The sequence below is a fragment of the Hyaena hyaena genome, unplaced genomic scaffold (assembly GCF_003009895.1).
Source record: "Hyaena hyaena isolate Hyena2069 unplaced genomic scaffold, ASM300989v1 scaffold_166, whole genome shotgun sequence".
NCBI classification, from domain to species: Eukaryota; Metazoa; Chordata; class Mammalia; order Carnivora; family Hyaenidae; genus Hyaena; species Hyaena hyaena.
This window is the reverse complement of record NW_024080799.1, coordinates 2,872,049-2,894,664: the sequence shown is the minus strand read 5'-3', so window position 1 is coordinate 2,894,664 and position 22,616 is coordinate 2,872,049. Positions and strand designations below refer to the sequence as shown.

At 39.2% G+C, this 22,616-nt stretch overlaps 1 protein-coding gene across 1 annotated transcript in view; it reads left to right on the top strand.

The window, feature by feature from the left end:
• Window positions 1-18,146, top strand: part of TBC1D4 (TBC1 domain family member 4) — a 68,471-nt gene extending 50,325 nt beyond the window's left edge. The window contains exons 13-18 of the mRNA XM_039240082.1: window positions 1,154-1,312; window positions 3,680-3,924; window positions 8,221-8,380; window positions 11,086-11,255; window positions 13,707-13,883; window positions 16,472-18,146. Of these exons, the coding sequence (XP_039096013.1) occupies window positions 1,154-1,312; window positions 3,680-3,924; window positions 8,221-8,380; window positions 11,086-11,255; window positions 13,707-13,883; window positions 16,472-16,705 (1,145 nt within the window). The 3' untranslated portion in view covers window positions 16,706-18,146. The remainder of the gene's footprint in view (window positions 1-1,153; window positions 1,313-3,679; window positions 3,925-8,220; window positions 8,381-11,085; window positions 11,256-13,706; window positions 13,884-16,471) is intronic.
• Window positions 18,147-22,616: the final 4,470 nt, after the last annotated feature.

Here is a 22,616-nt window from a genome sequence, read left to right as displayed (position 1 = left end):
CATTATATGTGCTGGATATTGTCTTCTCTAATGATATCCTGGAGCACTCCAATTATGTCTCCCTGTTGTATTGACCACTTTTTTTTAATTTCATTCTTGTATGACCGTATAAGAATGCTGTATAATTCTCTTTTACAAAGTTACTTATTGATGTCAAATGCTTTGAATTTTTAAGTATTGGCATTTATTGTTAGCTTCAGACCAAATAAAAGGTGGGAATAGGCAGTGATACATTTCATGGTTTCAGAATTTGGCCTCTGAAACCAGACTTGGGGAGTTCTAATCCTAAACTTCCACTTACAGGCTGAGTGAACTTGGGCAAGTTCTTTGCTTCTTGCTGCCTCAGCTTCACCATCTGGAAAGTGGGGATAATAGTAATTGCCTGCCTCATTTGGTTGGTTTCTGAGCACAGGTACAATGCTGAGTGGCGAGGCACCATCCATGGAATGATGTATTAGGTGCCCAGCCAGTGTTGGCCGATGTTAACATTGCTTTCTTTATTATTTTTTAATTTATTTCTGAAAGACAAAGAGAGATAGAGCATGATCCTGGGAGGGGCAGAGAGAGAGGGACACAGAAGCGGAAGCAAGCTCCAGGGTCTGGACTGCCAGTGCAGAGCCCGATGTGGAGCCCGAACCCAGGAACTGTGAGATCATGACCTGAGCTGCTTAACGGCTTCACTGCCTCAGCCACCCAGGCGCCCCAGCATTGCCTTTATTATTGATATTTGAGGATTTCTTTCATAAGACCTCAGCAGCTTCAGGATTAAACTTGTGAAAATATGATTCTGTTGGGGCACCTGGGTGGCTTAGTCGGTTGAGCATCCGACTTCAGCTCAGGTCATGATCTCACTGTTCGTGGGTTTGAGCCCCACATGGGGCTCTGTGCTGACAGTTAGCTCAGAGCCTGGAACCTGCTTCAGATTCTGTGTCTCCCTCTCTCTCTCTGCCCCTCTCCCACTCATGTTCCGTCTCTCTCAGTCTCAAAAATAAAAAAACTATAAAAGGAAATTTTAAAAAAATGCTTCTGTCAGTACAGTGCACTGTGTGATTGGAGGGGGGCACGCAGGACGTTACAGCTCCCTGTTTTCAAGCATTACATAGTTCATCAGCTGTGTTTAGCAACTTCATTCCTTGCCTTTTTATCTTTGTAGGTGTTCCCAAAAGTCGCCGAGGAGAAATTTGGCAGTTCCTAGCTTTGCAGTACCGTCTCAGGCACAGATTGCCCAATAAACAACAGCCTCCTGACATTTCCTATAAGGAACTTTTAAAGCAGCTCACCGCTCAGCAACATGCCATTCTTGTGGATTTGGGTATGTTTGTCCTACTGATGATTGTACAAAAGCAATCGATAGGTCACTTTGTTGAGTATTTTGGGGGCTTTTGCTTGGGGTTTTGTTGTACTTTGTGTTTTGTTTTGTTTTTGGTGTTACTAAAGAGGATCTGTTGAATTCTACAGAGCTGCTGACTTTCCCCTTTCTTGAGGGCAAGCTGACTTTATATCTGGTTGAAAATACCATAAATGCCTGAATACAAAATGAAGTATTCATCCCCAGACTTGCCCCTGAAAAGGGGTATTATCTTATATTTGAATCCTTATAAAGATTATATTATCAGGTACTTTCAATTCCTGTATTTTGAAAAACTGACTTTTGTTTGGGTTAGACGTTTATTTTCTCAATCAACACTGGTTTTAAAATAGGATAGAAAAGATTAAAATTTAAACCAGCCTTTGAATATCACTTTAAAAAGCAGTACAATAAGTGGTGTACTGCAGAATCATGAATACACCCCTATAGGATGAAAGAAAAATGAGCTGCCCTAATATTATAAGAGTGGCTTCTTGTGACTAGGAAGAATTTCCAGTGATAGCATCATATAGCTATCTTTTTAAATGCTATATTTCAAATAAGTAATGTAAAGTAAAAAAGATTGATTTTTAAAATTACATTGTCTCTAGTTTAACATATTATAATATATATTTTATAATTTAAAAATATCTGAATTAAATATTGTACATTGTCATTTGACCATTTTATCTGTATCCCTAAAAATTGGTATATTTAAAGTGGCTAGATATGTTACTTGAGCCCATATGAGAAAATAAGGGATTACTGTATATTTGGGGGCCCCCTTATATTAGGGCATATTAAAATCACTGGCCAAAACCTAGTTTTGATCTCTGTTTCTTCTGGATGATAAACAGCTTTTGTTGGGAAAGGACCCAACTCAGTTAATATTTTTTGAAGAGGGGAATTTTACAGAGAAGCCAAAGACTTGAGTTCTTGTCTGATTCTACCACTGAACTGTGGTTTTAGGCAAATTATTTTGCTTCTGAGTCTCAGTCCTCTCATTTAAATAATAAGGACCTTGAACTTGGCAATCCCTGTGGATCCCCACAGATCTGTGGTTGTGTGACTAGAATTGATGACCAGACTAGAAATGCGGATGGTTTGTTTAGGGCTAATGAAGATGTCCTAATAAAGAAAAGGAGATGATGAGATTAGATTATAAGGGAAGGCTGTTCAGAAAACAAATGAAGCTAGAATTAATGTCTTGGATAGATAGTACATTTATAGTTTTCAAAATATAATACAAAAATTTTAAGTAAAGTAAAATGATATTTTAAAAATTGTTTATTTATCTCTACTTGTAGCCTTCTGTGTTTCCTCAGTGTGTTCTTGTTATTTTCTCATATCTTGCCCTTGCTCTGCAGAGTTAATCTTATCAGTTCCTGGGGGGAGGGGGGAAACAAGAACACTCTGAAGCATATATAATGGAAAACATTAAAAAATCTGGCATTCTTACAAATTATAAGTAGTCATTTTGCAAGGATACTGATCTCCCCTTCATTTTTGTGGCCTAAGAGAAGTCCCATGCCAGTGTCCACAGCCTTGGTGGATGAAGATGGTGCGTTTCAGTGTTTAGTACCAGCTTTTCAGTGATCCAGAACTGATTTTGTCTGCTTGCAGGGTGTCTCTATGGTAATTTTATCCTCAGAAGTGAATGTTGGAGGGGAATTTACTTGAAATCAGCTTGACCTTTTGCTTTACATGCCCTTTTTGGATATTTTGAAAAAAGAAAAGAGGTCTGCATGGCTCTTGGAGGTGGTTTAAGAAAGAGAGAGCAAAGGATGTTTGAAAAAAAGAAGTATTTCCTGAACGATAGATTGAACGTAAAACAAAATGACCTTAAAAAGCCCCTCCTGTGTCGTATTACAGGAAAAGCAGGACTAATTCTGTATAGGGACTACTAAGATCTCCTTTTAAATAATATGACAACTTTCCTAGAATTCTGATTTTAGTCAGAGGGGTGTTTTTATGTGAACTTGGAATTTGCCTTGATTTATAGCCCGAATAGATTTTATATTCTGTTTCCTGGGATCTCTCCTGGACATGTCCGTGATTTGTTTGTGAATTTTGTTGTTGCTGTTTTCTAGAAAGACGTGCTGTTTAGCATCAAATGTTTGCTTCCCTTTTGTATGCATAGAGATGGGGTGGTGGTCTGGCAGGTAGGACTTAGGACTTGCTGGAGAGAGTTTTAGTTAGATGGGTATTCCACATAGCTCTCACTGGTTCAGAAAAGAACACTTATTTCCTGGAAATCACTCCATTGCAATTTCACTTTTATCTCCAAAGCTCAGGATGTCTCAAAAATATTTCTTTTCTCTCCCTCTGCAGGAAGGACATTTCCTACTCACCCTTATTTTTCAGCACAGCTTGGGGCAGGGCAGCTCTCACTCTTTAACCTCTTGAAAGCCTACTCATTGCTGGACAAAGAAGTGGGTTACTGTCAGGGGATCAGCTTTGTGGCTGGAGTCCTGCTTCTGCACATGAGTGAAGAACAAGCCTTTGAGATGCTGAAATTCCTCATGTATGACCAGGGCTTCCGCAAGCAGTACAGGCCGGACATGATGTCGCTGCAGGTGAGGCACATGGGACGTTGTTATTAGAATCATAGCATGAGCCCTCTTCTGCATTACACTTAAGATGTAAAGAAATTTGGGGGCGCCTGGGTGGTTCAGTCTGTTAAGTGCCCGACTTCAGCTCAGGTCATGATCTTGCGATTCGTGGGTTTGAGCCTCAGGTTGGGCTCTGTGCTGACAGATCAGAGCCTGGAGCCATCTTTGGATTCTGTATCTCCCTCTCTCTCTGCCCCTCCCTCATTTTCTCTCTCTCTCTCTTTCTCAAAAATAAATGAACTTTAAAAATATTTTTAAAAAGATTGAAAGAAATTTGGACCCATTATCTTGGAATTTGTATAAATGTACAGGTATCTTTTGAGTTCACCATTTTAGTGTGTGGGATTTGTGCTTTTGTTAAACCTGTAAGAGTATGGCATCCATATGCAGAAAAACTCTTTTCTGCACAAAGTTCCTGAAGTGAATAAATGAGCAATTCTAGAAAGGTAGTGGGTACTCAAGTATCTCCCCCTAGGTCTGAAGGTGGAAATAGAGAAAGAACCAAGTCTTCTATGTTCACTTTTCCTCAGCCTGTCAGTTTTATAGAAATAGATCTTTTTTTTTAATCTAAAAATATAATGTCCTTATTCTCTTACTGTGAGTGCATCAGCGACACGTAATCTGTGTCATGGTTCTTCTTGAACTTACCATGGCTTCCCTCCTTTATCCTTATGTCAGATAGGTCTTTCTACAGTAAAACGTGTCCAAAGTCAGTGGTAATTTTCAGTCTACTTTTCTTAGCAGGCACTGGAGAAGCAATTCTAAAATGTTTTAGTCATTTTAAGTGGGGTGCTCGCTCCCACTGCGGTCTTCAACCTATCTCAGACTCCCTGTCTACACATTTCTCCTTTCTAGTTAAAATTCCCCTTTCCTTAGTGTATTGGATCCTAGCAAGCAGTTTAAATTTTATCTGTAGCTATGATATTACCAGCCACCACTACCTTTCAATTTAAAGCTTTTCGTAGTAAAAATATGAAAGAAGACTTTAAAGAGAGGAATGTCAGACTTTTCCTCTTTTGAAATGAGGTAGGCAAGATCCTGTTAGTCATAATATCATGGTGTAGATAAGAAGTGAAATATTTAAAAAATGATTTTCAGATGTACTCTTTTCCCTGGTTCCCACGGATCAGTTTTTACATTTAATATTTTAGATACCATTCTACAGGCAGAAAAGGACTGGGTTTTCACCTTGTGAATGTTACAGTAAATGGTATTTTCTTGAGAGGATCAATGGAGAGAGAGAGCAGTTCATTTTTCTTTACTTAAAAAAAATTCTTTTTAACGCTTATTCATTTTCGGGAGAGAGAGAGACAGAGCATGGGCATGGGAGGAGCAGAGAGAGGGAGACAGAGAATCTGAAGTAAGGTCCAGGCTCTGAGCCCTGACACAGAACTCAAACCCATAAGCCGTGAGATCATGACCTGAGTCGAATTCAGACGCTTAACCAACTGAGCCACCCAGGCTCCCCTTCTTTACTCCTTTAAGATGAAATTTTTCCTGGAGATAGGGCTTCCCTCTTAACATTGGGTTTTAAGGTATGAGATCATATAAAGGGCCTTTCCCAGGATGCATAAACATAGTCACTTGATTCCTAATTGATGACTGTTCATAGGTCTATTAACATTCCACAAGTCAAATAATGACAATGGAAGGTTTTATTTTATACTTCTGAAGTTTATCTGTACCTCATATTGGATAGGAAGCATTGGTGCCCTTGTAACAAATTAAGTAGCTCTGATTTGCAGAAATAGGTTTTCATAGTTAATATTTAAAAAATTAAAGAATGGAAAGTACCTGTGAGTAGTGTTTGATTTAGGTCCCTAAATGGAAAAGTAGATGCAAGGGGTGCTTGGGTGGCTCAGCCAGTTGAGATTCTGACACCTGATTTCCACTCAGGTCATGATTCCAGGGTCATGGGAATAGGCTTGGCGTCGGGCTCATTTATATGACTTGTAATTGCCAGCAAATATTTTCTGTCCATAATGATGACAGTGAAGATGTTTTAATCTTCAGCAGCATGTGTAGAGGCTGCAAGATTTGGGACCTTATTCTAGGAGAATAGATCTTTTAGCTTTACTATAAGTGAGGTACGACACTTCTCCACCTTCAGGAGCAGGAAGTGTTTTTGTATCCAATCAATGTGACTTTCAGAGGTGGAAACAGCTGTGGGCATGGATCACTTGATAAGATTTCTGGTTACCTGCACGGTGTGAGCATGGACACTGCAGGTTCTTGGCCTGAGTCCCCTTATCTGTAAAACTTTGTCTTCTATGTTCTGTGGCTGCAGTTTTCTGTGTGGAGTGTAAAAACATTGTGTCTTTTATCTGAAGTCTTTGCTCTCCCCTCTCCCCATCTTCTCTTCCCTTCTCAGCTCTCTCCACATCTCCCTCCTCCGGCTCCACATCTTCCATTGGAAGACTTGCCATGTTAGCTGTAAAGCAGAAACTGAAGAATTACTTATTCTTAGCAGATGGCATTTTGTTATTAAAGTTTCCTTTGAAGGAAGATTGAATTCTGTTTTTATTTGCCTTTGTCAGAAGAAATTTAATGTAAATATACCTTGATGGAAGAAATGTTCTAATCCCCTAGTTTAGAATGCAGAAAAGAAAAATGTTCTTAAAAAAATAACATTGAAGTATTGCTTCTGTGTCACCATCCTAACAGAACAAGAACAGGATGCTTTTGACAATATGCTTTCTCTTTAGCCTGCTAATTAGACTTCTATGATTTTTGTGCTGCCAAAATACTAATTCTTCTATTGATGGAGTACAGGATGTCTAGTTTCTAAATTATAAATGGCCTAAGGGAAATCTATGATTTTTTCCACATGACTGAGATAATAATCGCATTCTTGTAAACCTTTATGTTTGACTGCAGCTAAGCTCTGTGTTTCCTAGCTATGACTTCCTGTTGCTCTTTCTTTCCTTTTCGTTTGTGTGGAACCTTAGTTTCCACAGATACGTGTTTAATAGATAAAGATCAAACAAATAATTTGCCGTATTTATATATAGTACTTTGATTTTTAGTTTTGTACTCTGGAAACTGCAGTTGAGTTCACAATATAATTGGTTATTTTAATGCATTTTTACAAAGCTAACTACTTAAGGGTAATGTTTTGATGATTTCTTCTAGCGAAAGAAGTGCTAGACTTAATAAAATATCATACACTTTCACACTAAAATGTCAAACAGATATAACTGATCAAGTTATGTTACCGTGTGGATAAAATTTTAAATTAAAGCACAGTTCACAAATTTGTTGATTATTTGCTACTGCCTTACCTTTAGCTACCATAGACATATGAGTTTAAAGCTATAACTCTGCCTTTAAAATGTTTTTTTTTTTTAATATTTTTATTTATTTCTAGGAGAGAGAGAGAGAGAGACAGCATGAGCAGGGGAGGGTCAGAGAGAGAGGGGGAGTCACAGACTGAAACAGGCTCCAGGCTCTGAGCTGGCAGTCAGCACAGAGCCTGACGCGGGGCTCGAACCCACGAACCGCGAGATCATGACCTAAGCGAAAGTCGGACGCTTAACCGACTAAGCCACCCAGACGCCCCTAAAATGTTTTTTAAAATACCAACAATACAGCAGTAACCTAATGGAATAATTTCTTCTTTAATACCAGAGAGAGTCAGACTGTACTTTCTGCTTTAATCCCTCTTTTCACAAGAAATACAATGCTGGAATACTTTGGACATTGGAAATCCTACCCCAAGCTTCTTCCTCCCTAAAATTCGAAGCCAGGCAGTGTCCTGGCAGCACTGGCTGCCTGGCAGGGTTGAAGCCAGAGCTCCATCCTAAATCAGACGCTGGGCCCAGCAGATAGAGATATGCTTTGCGTCTGAACTAAATGTAGATTTTTTAGAATGGAGGCTTTTCTGGAACTGGTCTGAAATTAAAATGGACCTTCCATGAGAGTCCTAAGCCAGGACAGTTCTGTTTAAATTCCAAAAGCAGTGCCTTCCTTCAGGAGGAAAAACAACCATTTCCCCTTACATATGTGATACTAAAAAACATGTGGTATAGAAACCTGCTGAGTCATCTCAGATGGACTCTCAGTGACTTGCGTTATGACCTCAATTAAGAGAACTTGGACTTTAATATCAACTTTAACATAATAAAAATAAAATACTACTACTTTCATGTATTGAATGTGTGAATTTCCTATTAAATATTGAAGTAATAAAATTAAAGTTAGTGTATTTTATGTACAGATGAGTGTATAATATTTTATTTTTCTTTTCCACATTACCTTTAGATTCAGATGTACCAGCTGTCCAGGCTCCTTCATGACTATCACAGAGATCTCTACAATCATCTTGAAGAAAATGAAATCAGCCCCAGTCTTTATGCTGCCCCCTGGTTTCTCACATTGTTTGCCTCTCAATTTCCACTAGGATTTGTAGCCAGAGTTTTTGGTAAGAGATGCTTATGATCAGTTGGACCAGTGTTATTTATTCCAAGGAATATCCTTCTCCCCAGGTGGTGCCCTGATTGTTTTATCGTGTGTTAATATTGCTAATGGAATTTAATAAATTTGCCTGGCTCTTTTCTGAGAGTAATTTGAAATCATATTGGTCTTAAATGAAATTGAAATTAAAAGGGAAGAAGAATCGGGTCCTGTATTTGAGTAAGCTGTGATTGAGCTCTTATTTTCATTACCCCTGAATCAGAAGACACTTTTTTTCCTTAAATCCAAACTAAGGACTTACTATGTATAGTTTTCCAGATTTTTATATACATTCTTCTTAGCTCAGTTTTTATTTTTATTTTTATTTCCCCATTGTCTCCTTCAACACTAATTCAAAACAGAGAAACATGTTCTCTGGTTGAGTCAATGAAAGTAACTATATCAATGTGATTTCTAATGACCTTTTTTAAAATCCTGACTTTTTAATAGGGAAACTGAAATCCTGTTTCATTGCTTAAGTGACTCTCCTTCCATGCCAGTGCAGTGCTGGCATCAGTCTCTAAGACTGGCTGCTCAGGGTAACAGTACTAAGCACGGCCAGTAAGCCCTGGGGCTAGTTACTGGGTTCCTTCTGCTTTATCACAGTGTTAGACACCAAGAATAAAGAGAGTATGACATGGTTTATGCACCCATTGGGTGCCCTTAAATCTATTAAAAAGTCTTTAGTTAGGTTTATTGAAGGCCATTATTTGAAAAGCAAAAAAATTAAAAAAAAAAAAAAAACTTTTTACTAGAGACTTGTTCTTAATGATTTTTAGGACCTCTGTGACCCCAGAGAGGGCTCCAACAGTTTTTACATTCTGCTTATCTCATATCCATAGTGATATTTGTAATCGTGCCTTTGCTAAATTGGAGCTTTTTGTCAAAAAAATCAGAATCAAGATGTGCAGAATCAAATATTTACCAAATTTCTCTTTTTTTTTTTTTTTTTAAATATTTTTATTTATTTCTAGGTGAGAGAGAGAGAGAGACAGCATGAGCGGGGAGGGTCAGAGAGAGAGGGAGACACAGACTCTGAAACAGGCTCCAGGCTCTGAGCTGGCAGTCAGCACAGAGCCCGACGCGGGGCTCAAACCAACAAACCGCGAGATCATGACCTAAGCGAAAGTCGGACGCTTAACCTACTAAGCCACCCAGGCGCCCCCAAATTTCTCTTCTTTATTGAAATACCTGATTGCTTCTCTCCAGTTAAGTTTTTGGGTGGGATTTGGGTTCCTATTTTTGGGTCTTTTAAAATCCTTTAATTCATTATATATGTATTTTTCTTAGGATCTATATATTTTTTTTCTTCTCAGGATAATTTACCAAATCAGAATGATAAAACAATGTTTGAAAGCATCTCTCTTTGACTTACCCTTGGGAATGTGATATCAGAGTTCAAGAAACAAATCTCCCAGGTCTATTTTTTGCATTGAGAACATGACTGATGCCATCGGCTCAGCACTAGCTGCTCTGTCTTTTTCTTTGAATTTAGTAAAGAATGGAGATAGTCAGGAAGGGAAAGACGCATGAGCAGAAGTCACACTTCTCTGTTTTTGAAGGACTTCTTTGCTTATTACATATTACTGATTCCAGAGTGGCAAAGATTGAAACTTTCATATAGAAATATTTGGCACTTTCAAAACTATTACCTGTTTGTATTTGTTAGGAACCAGAGTTCAGAGTTAGGGTAGGTTTTCATTTTTTTTCCTCTTTCACTTCTGATTTAGGTTATATATTACTTTTGATTTTTTTCTTCTAAAGTTTTTAATTTCCTGCCTTGATATAGGTTTAATTGTATATGAGTGGTTCATTTACTTTTTTATTATGGTAATGAGAGTTTAAATAGTACTAATTGGTTATGCTGATTTGTTTTTGTATTACTCTTGGGAAGAAAAATGGAACTATCAGTTGAATAAGTATCTTTAGGTTTACCTAGTCTCCATTACATTTGCCACTAAAAATTATAAATACGTAGGGGTCCCTGGGTGGCTCAGTTGGTTAAGCATCTGACTTCAGCTCAGGTCGTGATCTCACAGTTTGTGGGTTCAAGTCCTGCGTTGGGTTCTGTGCTGACAGCTCAGAGCCTGGAGCCTGCTTCAGATTCTGTGTCTCCCTCTCTCTCTGACCTGCCCCTGCTCACGCTGTCTCTCTCTCTCTCTCTCTCAAAAATAAATATTTAAAAATCAATCAATCAATCAATAATAAAAATTATAAATACATAGACAAACAGATAAATAATTAATCTTTTTCTTTTTACTCTGGAGCCTGCTTCAGATTCTGTGTCTCCCTCTCTCTCTGACCTGCCCTTGCTCACGCTGTCTCTCTCTCTCTCTCTCAAAAATAAACATTTAAAAATCAATCAATCAATAATAAAAATTATAAATACATAGACAAACAGATAAATAATTAATCTTTTTCTTTTTACTCTGGCCTTAATCTGACATTCCTAAAGAAGTAAGAATACTTACACATCTGTTTATTGGTCTTAGTCACGTTAGTTTTTAAAAATAGAGCTGATTTTGACTTTATTCTCTTACAGAATATTCCATGATTCCACTGCATTAATAAAAAACAACCACAAGAAACACATAAAGCCATTAACACAAAGAGTGTACCTTTTACGATAGTGGATGCATAATTTTGATCATGAAAATTGTCTCTTTTTTTTAGATATTATTTTTCTTCAGGGAACTGAAGTTATATTTAAGGTTGCGCTCAGTCTGCTGAGCAGCCAGGAGACACTTATAATGGAATGTGAGAACTTCGAAAGTATTGTCGAGTTTCTTAAAACCATGTTACCTGATATGAATACATCTGAAATGGAAAAAATTATTACCCAGGTATGATTAAAATGATAAAAGCAAGATATAAGATCATTCAGGAGTTTCTATACCAAATATATATTAAATGCTTTAGTATAAAGACTTAGATTTGCTTGATAGTTTTTTTTATTTGATCAGATGTATTTTATTTGGAAGTGAGATTGTGAAATTTATACTTTGTGAAATCGTCTGTGTGGCTACACACAGGAGTAGTAGTTCACTGTTATACGTAAGAAGTGTTTGGTGAATATCAATTTAGACCAATGGTGAGACTGAAGACAGAGTTGACAGAGTTAGGAAGACTAAACAAACAAATGAACAAACAAACAAGTAAAATAAAAATGAGAGTCACTTACTTTTGTGATATTAATTCTGTTTGAAAATATATAAGGAGTACATGGGGTGCCTGGGTGGCTCAGTCAGTTGAGCATCCTACTCTTGATTTTTGCTCAGGTCATGATCTTACAGTCATGAGATCCAACCCCATGGAGGGCTTCACACTGGGTATGGGACCTGCTTGGGATCCTTTCTCTCCCTCTCCCTTGGCCTCTCGCCCCCTTTCTTCCTCAAAAAAAAAAAAAAAAAAAAAAAAAAATCCTAGAATATATAAGGAGTACATGTGGCAAGAGCCTAGTCTTTGGAATTAATAAGGTTGTATGTCGGCTTCTAGCTCTTTTATTAGTTGGTGGGCTTGTACACTTCTCCTTCATTTTCTGAACCCTAGTATTCTTACCTCTCAAATAGGTCAATACTGATGAGAGAGGTTTTGCGAAGCTTAAGTGAGACTTCACATGTCGATTGGGGTTCCTTGCAGGAAACAGTCTGTCTTTAATGATTCAAACAAAGCCACCAACTTATACAGAGGTTTGGGCAGGGTTAAGAGAACCAAATGTGGCTGCCCAGGTACTCAGGAGCTAGTGACAGAGGGAAGCTGTTGATACACTGGTGCTGAGGGGTCAGGAGAAGAATTTAATAGTGTTTCTAGGCCCAGGGGGTGCTGGAACATCCAGGATTACTTTTTGGAGCTTTTTGTGCTTTTGGTGAGCCAGGCAAGAAAGGAACAAGGAAGAAATACAACCTCTCGTTCTCTTTCTGTATTTCCTACTGGCTGATCTCCTGGGCCATACCCAACCAGCAGCCGGCAGGAAAGGCAGTGTGTAAGGGGGATACAGGCCCCAGTGGTCTGTCTCCTGGGTCTGGCAGAATAGATGAGGGCAGAGAACGGACCTGGGAAGCAGATGGAGAGTAATCAGCACACCATGTATCTAGCTAGTCCCTGGCTCTTCACAGGGACTGGGTTAAGTGGTAGTTATAGATTCATGTTACTCAGATGGCATGACCAAGCTTCAGATTTGTAGATAAAGCCGTAATGCTTCAGGAGTATTGATAAAGTTTACCACTTTCCTAGAGGCACTTGGGATAGCCAGTAAAAGGGTTTAGAGCAAGAGAAAGAGAGTTTGACATCTTGTTCTTGTGCCTACTAGCTGTGTGACATGGGCCAAGTTACAACCTCTCTTTTTCCATGCCAATAAATAGATCCATGCTATCATTTTTAATGGTTGTGCAACAGTCCCTTGTTTCCATGGTTTCCCACTAGGTAGGGAAAAGGTGATGCTTGTTTGGGAGGGATGACCAGGTTGTCTAGACAGCCCATTTGAATTCTAAGATTTGAGGTTCTCTGATTGTGGTAGGATAAGTAAGTCAGGTTTGTTGTGGTTTCTTTTCTTCCCACAGTGTTAGTGTAGACACCACTGCTTAGTTGACAGCTGCTGCCTCCCCTTCCATTGCAATTTTAGACTGAGGAGGCATTACCTGTCCACTGACTTCTAAGCAAACCTTCTTGCTGCTTGGTGGTGATATGGGAGAGCAGAGGCAGCCCTGATTAAACCCTACAGCTCTGTGCAGCGCTCAGGGAAGGCAATTAAGAAGATTCTCTGTGTGGTGAGAATATGAGACTCCATAGAGGCCCACAAGGATTTGCAAATGGATGAAGATATTTAGTGTAAGAACTGTCTGCCCCATTCACAAATAACTAGAAGTGTTTTTGGTTTCTTTATTATAGAAATACTCTGTGCAATTTTGCATAGATTATCTCTAATGTAGGTAAGGATCAGCAAAGATTATCTCTAACATATGTAAGGATTACCCAGTAACTAATGTTATATTGGGTATGCTACATTTTTGGAGAGTTACACGATTAGGCATATTTTGGTTGCTAAATACCTTTGAACATCAACTTACACTGTCGTCTTGGCCTCATTATGAGAATGTTTCAATTGTGTAAAAATAATTCGTAAAAATAATCCGTTTGTCCTTATACAGACAGTCATGTCTGCTGTTCTTCCTTTTGATATGCCATATTATTCTTCATTAGTAAGCACTTGGAAATCTGTGGGAAGAACACTACATAGACAGACAGTATTTTGGTATCCATACTAAGCAGATGAACCCATTGTCTTTTCATGGCAGGTTTTTGAGATGGATATTTCTAAACAGTTACACGCCTATGAGGTGGAATACCATGTGCTGCAGGATGAGCTTCAGGAATCCTCGTATGCCTGTGAGGAGAGTGAACCCATAGAAAAGCTGGAGAGGGCCAATAACCAACTGAAAAGACAAAACATGGACCTCCTAGAAAAGCTGCAGGTAAGGAGATAAAGATTTGATCAAAAAAGCACTTGACTGCGTCCGCCATGCACAGAACAATATACCAGGAGTGACGGGGTGTGACATAGAGGAAACCATTGCTGACAGAGGGTCTGTGTGTCAGACTGTGTACAAGTTTCTGGGAGCTACAGATGCACATATCAACTTCAGTATCACTTGGGAGGGAAATTGTACACTCACAAAATATTAAGTGACAGTTCTAGGCAGAATAGGGTTAAATACCCTATTATTTGGCTGAGTTCAGGGGACGAGGGGTTGAATATGGGAAATTTGGAAAGCTCTGGAGGACTTGGGGCTTGAGCTGGACATGAGGGATTGGTGGGATAAATGAAAGGGAGTTGGTAGGAATACGGAAGACAGGGCAGAGCAGCTGAGTCATCTTGGGGTCTGTTTAAGGTTGGAGTTTGGGAGAGATGGGGTGAGTGTGCTGGAGGCAGAACTGTAGATATCTTTCAGTGTCAAGCAGAGGAGCATGGTTTTAATCCTGCTGAGGGAAATCTTTCAGGTTTTTTAACTGTACTTTTGAAAGATCAATCTGGAAACCTTGATGAGGACAGATTTGAATGGGGAGAGAAGTTGTGGAGACCAGCTAGAAATCATTTGCAGAAATGATTTGCAGTGGGAATTGTCTAGCGTAAAACTCACTGAAATGGAAAGAAAAGGAAGCATTTTTGAGAGAATTGAATGAAAACATGTAACACATAGTCCCTGCCATTGAGGAGTTTTTATAATTATTTGGGAATAAAATACTATATATGTATTTATAAATGTATATTTATAAATGCATTAAGCAAGTTAGTATAACCTAATATTCTACACCTGTAACTTGTATGATATGTGCTGTATATCCAAGCCCCGTGGGGTAGGGCTTGAGAGTGATCAGTGGAGGGGAGGCTAGAAAGAGAACCTTCTGGGGGGTGGGGGAAATGTGTTCTGAGTTGGGGCTTGAGCATTTCATGGTTCCTTGGTTTCTGTTTACCCCCCTCCCCCCACTTGCCAACATGATACCTGTCCCCAAACTATAGAACACTAAAACTCTGTTTCTATATGGTGAGTCCCCTGACAAGAATGACTAGAAGAGAAAGGCTTAGAAATGATGGATCTCTTGGGGCTCCTGGGTGGCACAGTTAGTTAAGCATCCAACTTCAGCTCAGGTCTTAATCTCCCAGTTCATTAGTTCGAGCCCTGTGTTCGGCTCTGTGCTCATAGCTCAGAGCCTGGAGCTTGCTTCAGATTCTCTGTCTCCCTCTCTCTTCTTGCTCCTCCCCTTCTTGTTCTCTCTCTCTCTCTCTCTCTCTCTCTCTCTCTCTCTCTCTCAAAATTAACATTAAAAAAAAAGAAAAAAAAGAAGAAATAAGGAGTCTCTAGAGTAATTGCTCCAAAATAGGAACACTGACTTTGTTCCCTTCATCTTCCATTAATTAGCCTCAGTCTATATAAAATTGTATGCCTATTCAAACAAAGAGCCAACATTGTGTACTTTAAAAAAGAAAATATTATTACTTTATGCTTCATTGGTGATTAATTGAGCACTTCCTTATTAGGGAAAGGGGTTTGGACATATTTTATAATGACTTTACAAAAAACTTTACTTTGAGAGAGAGTGCATGTGTGTGCAAGTGGGAGAGGGGGAGAGAGGGAGAGACAGAATCCCAAGCAGGCTCTGCACTGTCAGCCTGGAGCCTGACACAGGTCTCCAGCCCATACAGTGAAATCATGATTTGAGCCAAAATCAAGAGTCAGAAGCTTAAATGGCTGAGCCATCCAGACATCCCTATAAGGACTTTCACTAATGCTTACAGACTTTTTTATTTTTTAATTTTTTTTGATGTTTATTTTTTTGAGAGAGAGAGAGAGCACAAGCAGGAGAAGGGCAGAGAGAAAGGGAGTCACAGAATCCGAAGAAGGCTCCAGGCTCTGAGCTGTCAGTACAGAGCCCAACGTGGGGATTGAACTCAGGAACTGCAAGATCATGACCTGAGCTGAAGTTGGATGCTCATCGACTGAGTCATCCAGGTGCCCCACAGAGTTTTTCATTGACAATTAAGTATCATCATCATGTCTTGGTTCCCAAGTTATGTGGGAACCCCTGACACCCATTGAAGTGGATAGGATCCCAAGTATGTGTTTAGGAAACCCTGTATTTCTAGTCAGAGGGTAGAAAGCCTCTTTGAGCAAGTCCAGGCAGCATCAGGAATCTCCTGTTTCCCCTTCTGCCAGATCCCACTCACTCCAGGGGAACACAGTGAGGCCCTCACCACCATGGGATGCTGATTTAATATTGCATCTACTAATGCAATATTAGTACTAATACTACTAATATTGGTGTAGTCAGTGAAATGAGATGTACTTTGTCAGTACTACAGTTAAATCTTAGAGCAACCGAAAAAAATCTCCTTTTCATCAAGGGTTTCAAAGTATTTGCTTTACCTACGAATTTATTCATTAAGAAATATGATATGATTGGTTAATACTTGTAAGGTCAGGATGCTGTTCTGATGATGAACCAGAGTCTTCAGATTTTTGATCTGGAAGAATTTGCATTGTTTTTCCTTTCCCCCAAACAGTTAGCCCATGCTAAAATCCAGACCTTGGAATCCAATCTGGAAAACCTTTTGACCAGAGAGACCAAAATGAAATCTTTAATCCGGACTCTGGAACAAGAGAAAATGGCTTATCAAAAGACAGTGGAGCAGATCCGGAAGATGCTGCCCACTGACGCCCTCACCAATTGTGACTCTCTGCTGAGGGACCTCAACTGCAACCCTAACCACAAAGCCAAGACCGGAAACAAGCCATAAGTGAGGAAGTGCCCTTTCAGCAGGACGTGCTCTTAGAACGGCAAGGAAGGGAAGAGCTTGTGTGCTGCTGGCCCAGTGCTGGGCACAAGAACTGACAGGCCGCTGGAGTCTGGGGCCACCGCGTCCATGTCCTGGCTGGGGGACCTCGCTCTTACTAGAGTACGCCAATCCTAAGCCATTGTACATATGTAGACTGTTTTTTTTCTGTTGTTGTTGACTATGTACATAAATATAAAATGGACACGAAGATTTCATGCTTTCAGATCAGAAGAGTAGATGTATATTTAGTGAATTTTTTTAAATCAAAACTTCATGAAATCCACACCAAAGGGAAGATGAAATGAAATCCCCCTCGGACATATGTGAAATCATTTTGTCTTTTTAGTGAAACAAAGCTAGAGTGTCTTTGTATATTGAAATATACTTGAAAAAAATGAATGTATTTTTTTCTCCAAAGAACAGCATGTTTCACTGGGTGGTGGAGAGGTAGAAACATTTGTGTAACTTTATGTGTGTATCTGTCTTAAAATCTACTGACATCATGTATATCTGATTGCCAATCATGCTCTTATGGGTTTTTTAGGAAGGTGAGGGCCTTCCTTCCCTGCCAGCTTTGTGCCAACTAGCATGTTGTATCTACATGTGTTGTGAGTCAGGCAACTCATTACTTTGGACGTGCGTTAGGGAGAAATCAAGACATTGTAGTGGAGCCTACCCACCCAGCTCAAGGTGAAAGAGAATGTTGCTAATTTTCTAGCAAATCAGACCAGCATTGTTACTCAAATTAAAAATATCAGGCCTCCAAAATTTAATATAGGACCTAAATTGTCTAGTTCAACTTTCTACTTTTTAAATTTAAATTACTGCTGACAGTCCCTTTTACTTGGTGCCGTCATTGGCGACAAGGATTTGTCATTTTCCCACAAATGGGGACTCCTAATTTAGTTCTCTCTACCTGTAGCAGAAGATAGGGAAATGCAATTATGATTGGTTTTCTAAAGATAATATGCTGTATTGACATACTTTTTTATTGTTGCCAATGGACAGAATCCAATAAGTCTCGATCATCTTTCCCTTGAATGTGAAATTTTGTGGGAATTGTGAAATGTTTGAGAATTAACTGTTGAAATCCACTGGAGAGAAGTGAAAAGTGGCACTGGGCCTTTCTAAGATCTACAATTCTGCATTTGAACTCCCAGTTTCCTCAGGCTACAGCTTAGTAGAGGACATTCATGCATGTTGGGTATATGGAAGGAAAGTAATTTTCAGAGCAAACATGCAGTTCTCCATTTGAGATGAGTCTATGATAGTGCCTCTGAAAGTTGATGCAGCATTTTTGCCTCTCCAAACAATATTTATCATCACTGCTTTTTGCAGTACTTGTCACAGATGGATTATCTAGGATAATTTTCTTCAGAGGGAGTTTTTTTTTTTTTTTTTTTATACACAAGCTACAGTATATTATAGAGTAGAAGAAGGAGCAAAGCTTTCAAGGTTTGGGAAAACCTTGAAGAGCAGATGATAAACATCCAGCCCCCTCCCCCCCACCTTTACACCATTACTCAGTATAGATGTAATGATTCTTGTTACAAATCAGCATGCCCTCTAATCCAGGAAAATAAAGTCTTATTAGGAAAGTTAATGTAATTTCTTCTTTTAGGAAATGTTGATTCCAGGTACCCTCTTAAGTTGGGGTTATCAGCTGATTTGTTTCTTGGATTCCCCCAAATTTCTCTATTTGTAGGAGAGGTTTTTTCTATGAGGAAGGAATATGACAAATATCATCTAGTTACTGTCTGGTGATGAAAATTATCTTATGTATGTTATATACATGTGGTAGCCAAAGAATCTTTAATTTGGGGAAAGAAACTTTTCCTTTCAGTTCAAAGTAAATTTTATTCTGGGTATTCAGAGTGAGCATTATGGTTGTATTATGGTGTTCGTATCGGAGATTAAGGTGTCTTGGATACAGTATTTCTTCTGAAAACGAATTTTCTTTTTCTTTGTGATTTTTTTAAATGTTGCACCAGTTATTCTTTATGTATTGTTACATCTTCATCTGATTAATGTAATGTCTAGTTCATTTCCAATAAATACATTGCTACAGTTTCCTTGGCTTATTGGTTTTACCTTTGTTTGTAATAGGAAAGAAGATACTCTTGGTTAGATTTCTTTACAAAGTCTGTATAGGCTGGATTATTGCTACTTAAAAGCAGTTCAATGGTAATTCTTTTCAACAGAATCAGACACAGGGCGCCTGGGTGGCTCAGTTGGTTAAGCATCTGACCTTAGCTCAGGTCATGATCTAACGGTTTGTGAATTCGAGTCCAGCATCAGATGAGTTCCAGCCTACATCAGATGAGCTCAAGTCCCACTTCAGGTGAGCATGAGACCAGCATTGGGTGAGCTCCAGCCCCACTTTTTGGGAGCATAAGCCCTGCTTTTGGTGAGCATGAGGCCTGCATGAGGTGAACATGAGCCCCACTTTGGGTGAGCACCACTTCTCTCTCTCTCTCTCTCTCTCTCTGCACCTCATAGAATTCCCCTTCTCTCTCTCTCTTCCCCTGCCCCCTTGCTCACTTGCATCCCGTATTAAAAAAACGAATCAGACAACAAAGGTAATTTATAAAAATATTTATGAAAGTCCATTGTTGGTTACCAATTTTCAGTTTCTTTCCCAAAGGAACCTTTTTTCTGTTGAACATAAAAAAGAAATAGACAACCACACTGACAGATTTGCATTTTACCCTTTTTGTTTTCTGTGCTCTCTCATTGATAGCAAGGAAGAGAAAGAAAATAATAAACTATAGTTTTAAAAAATTGGATTAACTTCCAAATAATTAATAATACTTATTGATGGATATGATTTAAATGTGGTTACAAACAATATATATCTTCAGAATATTCTCAAGTATGTTTGTAATTCAGTAATCCAAAACAAAGGACACTGGATCTTCTTGCTAACTTTAGGACTAAAACTTTTAGATGTCTTGGATTACTGTAGCCAACTCTTTGAGTATCATTGTAGGCTTACATAGTATGGTCTCTTAATGTCCATGTTCACCTACCCATTTTATGATCATATCACCAATTTGTTTCCACTGTGCTAGATTAGGAAATCTGTCATCTGAAGTATTTAGCCCTCTACCACAATATGTCATCCATACCTGCTATGATATATTGAGAAAAGCACTACATTTAAGGTAAAGGTTTTAGATCTGTGTCTTGGTTCCACCACTTTTATTTATTCATTCAACAAATAGTTTCTGTAAGCCAAGCTAGATTCCAAGTATTGAAATGGAGAAGATATGGTCCTTGTCCTCGATGCACTTGCAGTCTAGTGGCAAAGGGGGTAATTAAGAAGGAGGAGGGTTTATATAATTACAGGTACGCAAAGTAATCCAGATGAGAATCATTTCAATCAGCCTAGACAGGAGTAACCAGCAGCATTGGGAGTGGGTGTCAAAAGTGTTTGGAGTAAATGTTGCTTGACCTGAATCTAGAAGAGCCAGGAGTAGGTGAGTAGTTTGTGTTACACAAGAGATGAATGAGAAAGGATAGTGTACTTCCGAAATCACAACTCATTCCCTTTTTTCTTTTTATGTATGTATTTATTTTTTTCTTTTTAAAGCTTATTTATTTTGAGGGGTGCCTGGGTGGCTCAGTCGGTTAAACATCGACTTTGGCTCAGGTCATGATCTCATAGTTTGTGGGTTTGAGCCCCGCGTTGGGCACTGTGCTCACAGCTAGCTCGGAGCCTGGAGCCTGCTTCGGATTCTTTGTCTCCCTCTCTCTCTGACTCTCCCCTGTTCACGCTGCCTCTCTCTGTCCCAGAAATAAATAAAAACATTTAAAAAATTTAAAGTTTATTTATTTTGAGAGAGGGAGAGAAAGAGCGTTTGGGAAGGGGTGGAGGGAGGAGAGAGAATCCCAATTAGGCTTTGTACTGTCAGTAAGGAACCCAACTTGGGGCTCGATCTCATGACTGTGAGATCATGACCTGAGCCAAAGTCAGCAGTGGGATGCTTAACCAACTGAGCCACCCAGGCACTCCTGAAGTCATAGCTCATTCCTTAATCCTAAAGTACAGTTAGTGCTCCCATTGGAGGGAGAGGTGGAAGATAAGTCCCTGGGCAAACATGGACTGTATCATGATCTTAGTAGACCTTGTGAAAGAGTTTGGACTCTACCTGGAGAAAAATGGGAACTGTTTAAGTCCAGTAACCTGGAGAGAGACACGACTGTATTTGCTCTGATCCACTTTATACATTTGGACAGAAACGAGGAAATGGGAGACTACAGTTTGGTGATTTCAATAAAATCTAAAGATCCCACTTCCCCCCCAATAATAAAAGCATGATCTAGATCAGTGGCCTTTGGGAAAGCAAATCAGTGTAGACTTCTCTCTTTGACAGAGTTAGTTACTGAAACCTGCTAGTTTTGTCTGCAAAACATTTGCCTGTGCCCCCCCCCCCCCCGCCCCCCGCTACTGCAGTTGCTTTCATTCATCTTGCTTTGGTGGGTTAAATTGGGATCATTTCCCATTTCTGGGGACAAACTCCTTAGTCACAGATATTGAGCTCCTAGGTTTTGTTCTGCTGACTTAGAAATGCAATCAGAAGGTGGGGAAGGATCTAGGACAGACAGGGAATCAGCTGGGAATGTAGGAAAAAATAGAAGAGTTGGTGACTGCAGATTTCTGGAGTGACGTGCTGCTTGCTCTGTAAGGCTAGTCTCCCTTCCACCTACCCATGACATTCAGTACAATGTCATTTTCTTGGTGTTCCACACTATGGAGTCAGGTTTGTTTTGCTTCACACCACTTCTGGGTGAGCAGCACCAGAGGGTGTGTCAAATGGAACCTAAACAAATATGGATTATCCTCTCCTACCTGGACTGCTCCTTACCTCAGGCAGAGGGACTTACTAAAAGATAAATCTCACCTAAATTTATCTTCAGCTTAAAACCCTTCAATGGCTTTTCCCTGGATCATCTACTCTTTAAGATGACTCATTTGGCCCTCCATGATCCTGTCCTGTAGCTGATAACCTGTTTAACTTTGTCTCATGCCTGTGGGCCATCTTATCTTCTCCTGTAGTCAAATGGTTCAAGTCTACTTCCCTTCCTGAATCAGGATAGACTGCTCCTTTTCCAGAGAGTTTGGAAGTGCTCCTTTCTTCCTGCATTCGAAGGAACTTACTCCTTCAGGACACCCTTAGGTCTGTGTGGTGAGACAAACCGACAGCCCTCATTACTGCTCAGGGAGTAGTGTCCTAGCATTAGTTACCCCGGGGTGGGGGTGGGGGTTGGGGTGGGCTTCAATGACATCTCAAGACCCCCAAGATGGGATTATACATATATATATGATATGATATGACATGACATGACATGACATAATATATATTATATATATATTTAAGCTAACTTGATCATCACCCTATAATGAAAAATATGTTAATAGATGTTAGGTAAATTGAGAAGTAAGTGCAATTTTATTTAGCATGTTATGTTTTTTGATGACCTAGTATAGGTCACGTATTTTCCTAGGTGTTGAGACCTCACAAATGTCTCTCGACTTCCTTGAGTCAGTTCTTATCTGACAAATTCTGCTTTAAAGAAAAACAAAATCAGAAAGCACGGAGTGATACCTTTATAAATTGTCAAAGGATTCTAGTGCTTTTTTACCTTTTATCATAAATATATACTATATACAATGCATACTGTATATAGCATATACAATATATTACAGTATATTATATATATTATAATATACAATATATTACACTCTACCTTAAATATGTTACAATATGTACTATGCACATAATGGGGCTATTGATATAGCCCCATTCCTGAATATAATTCAGGAATATTATTTATAAGACTAATGTGAATGATGCTCCCTGGAGCTATG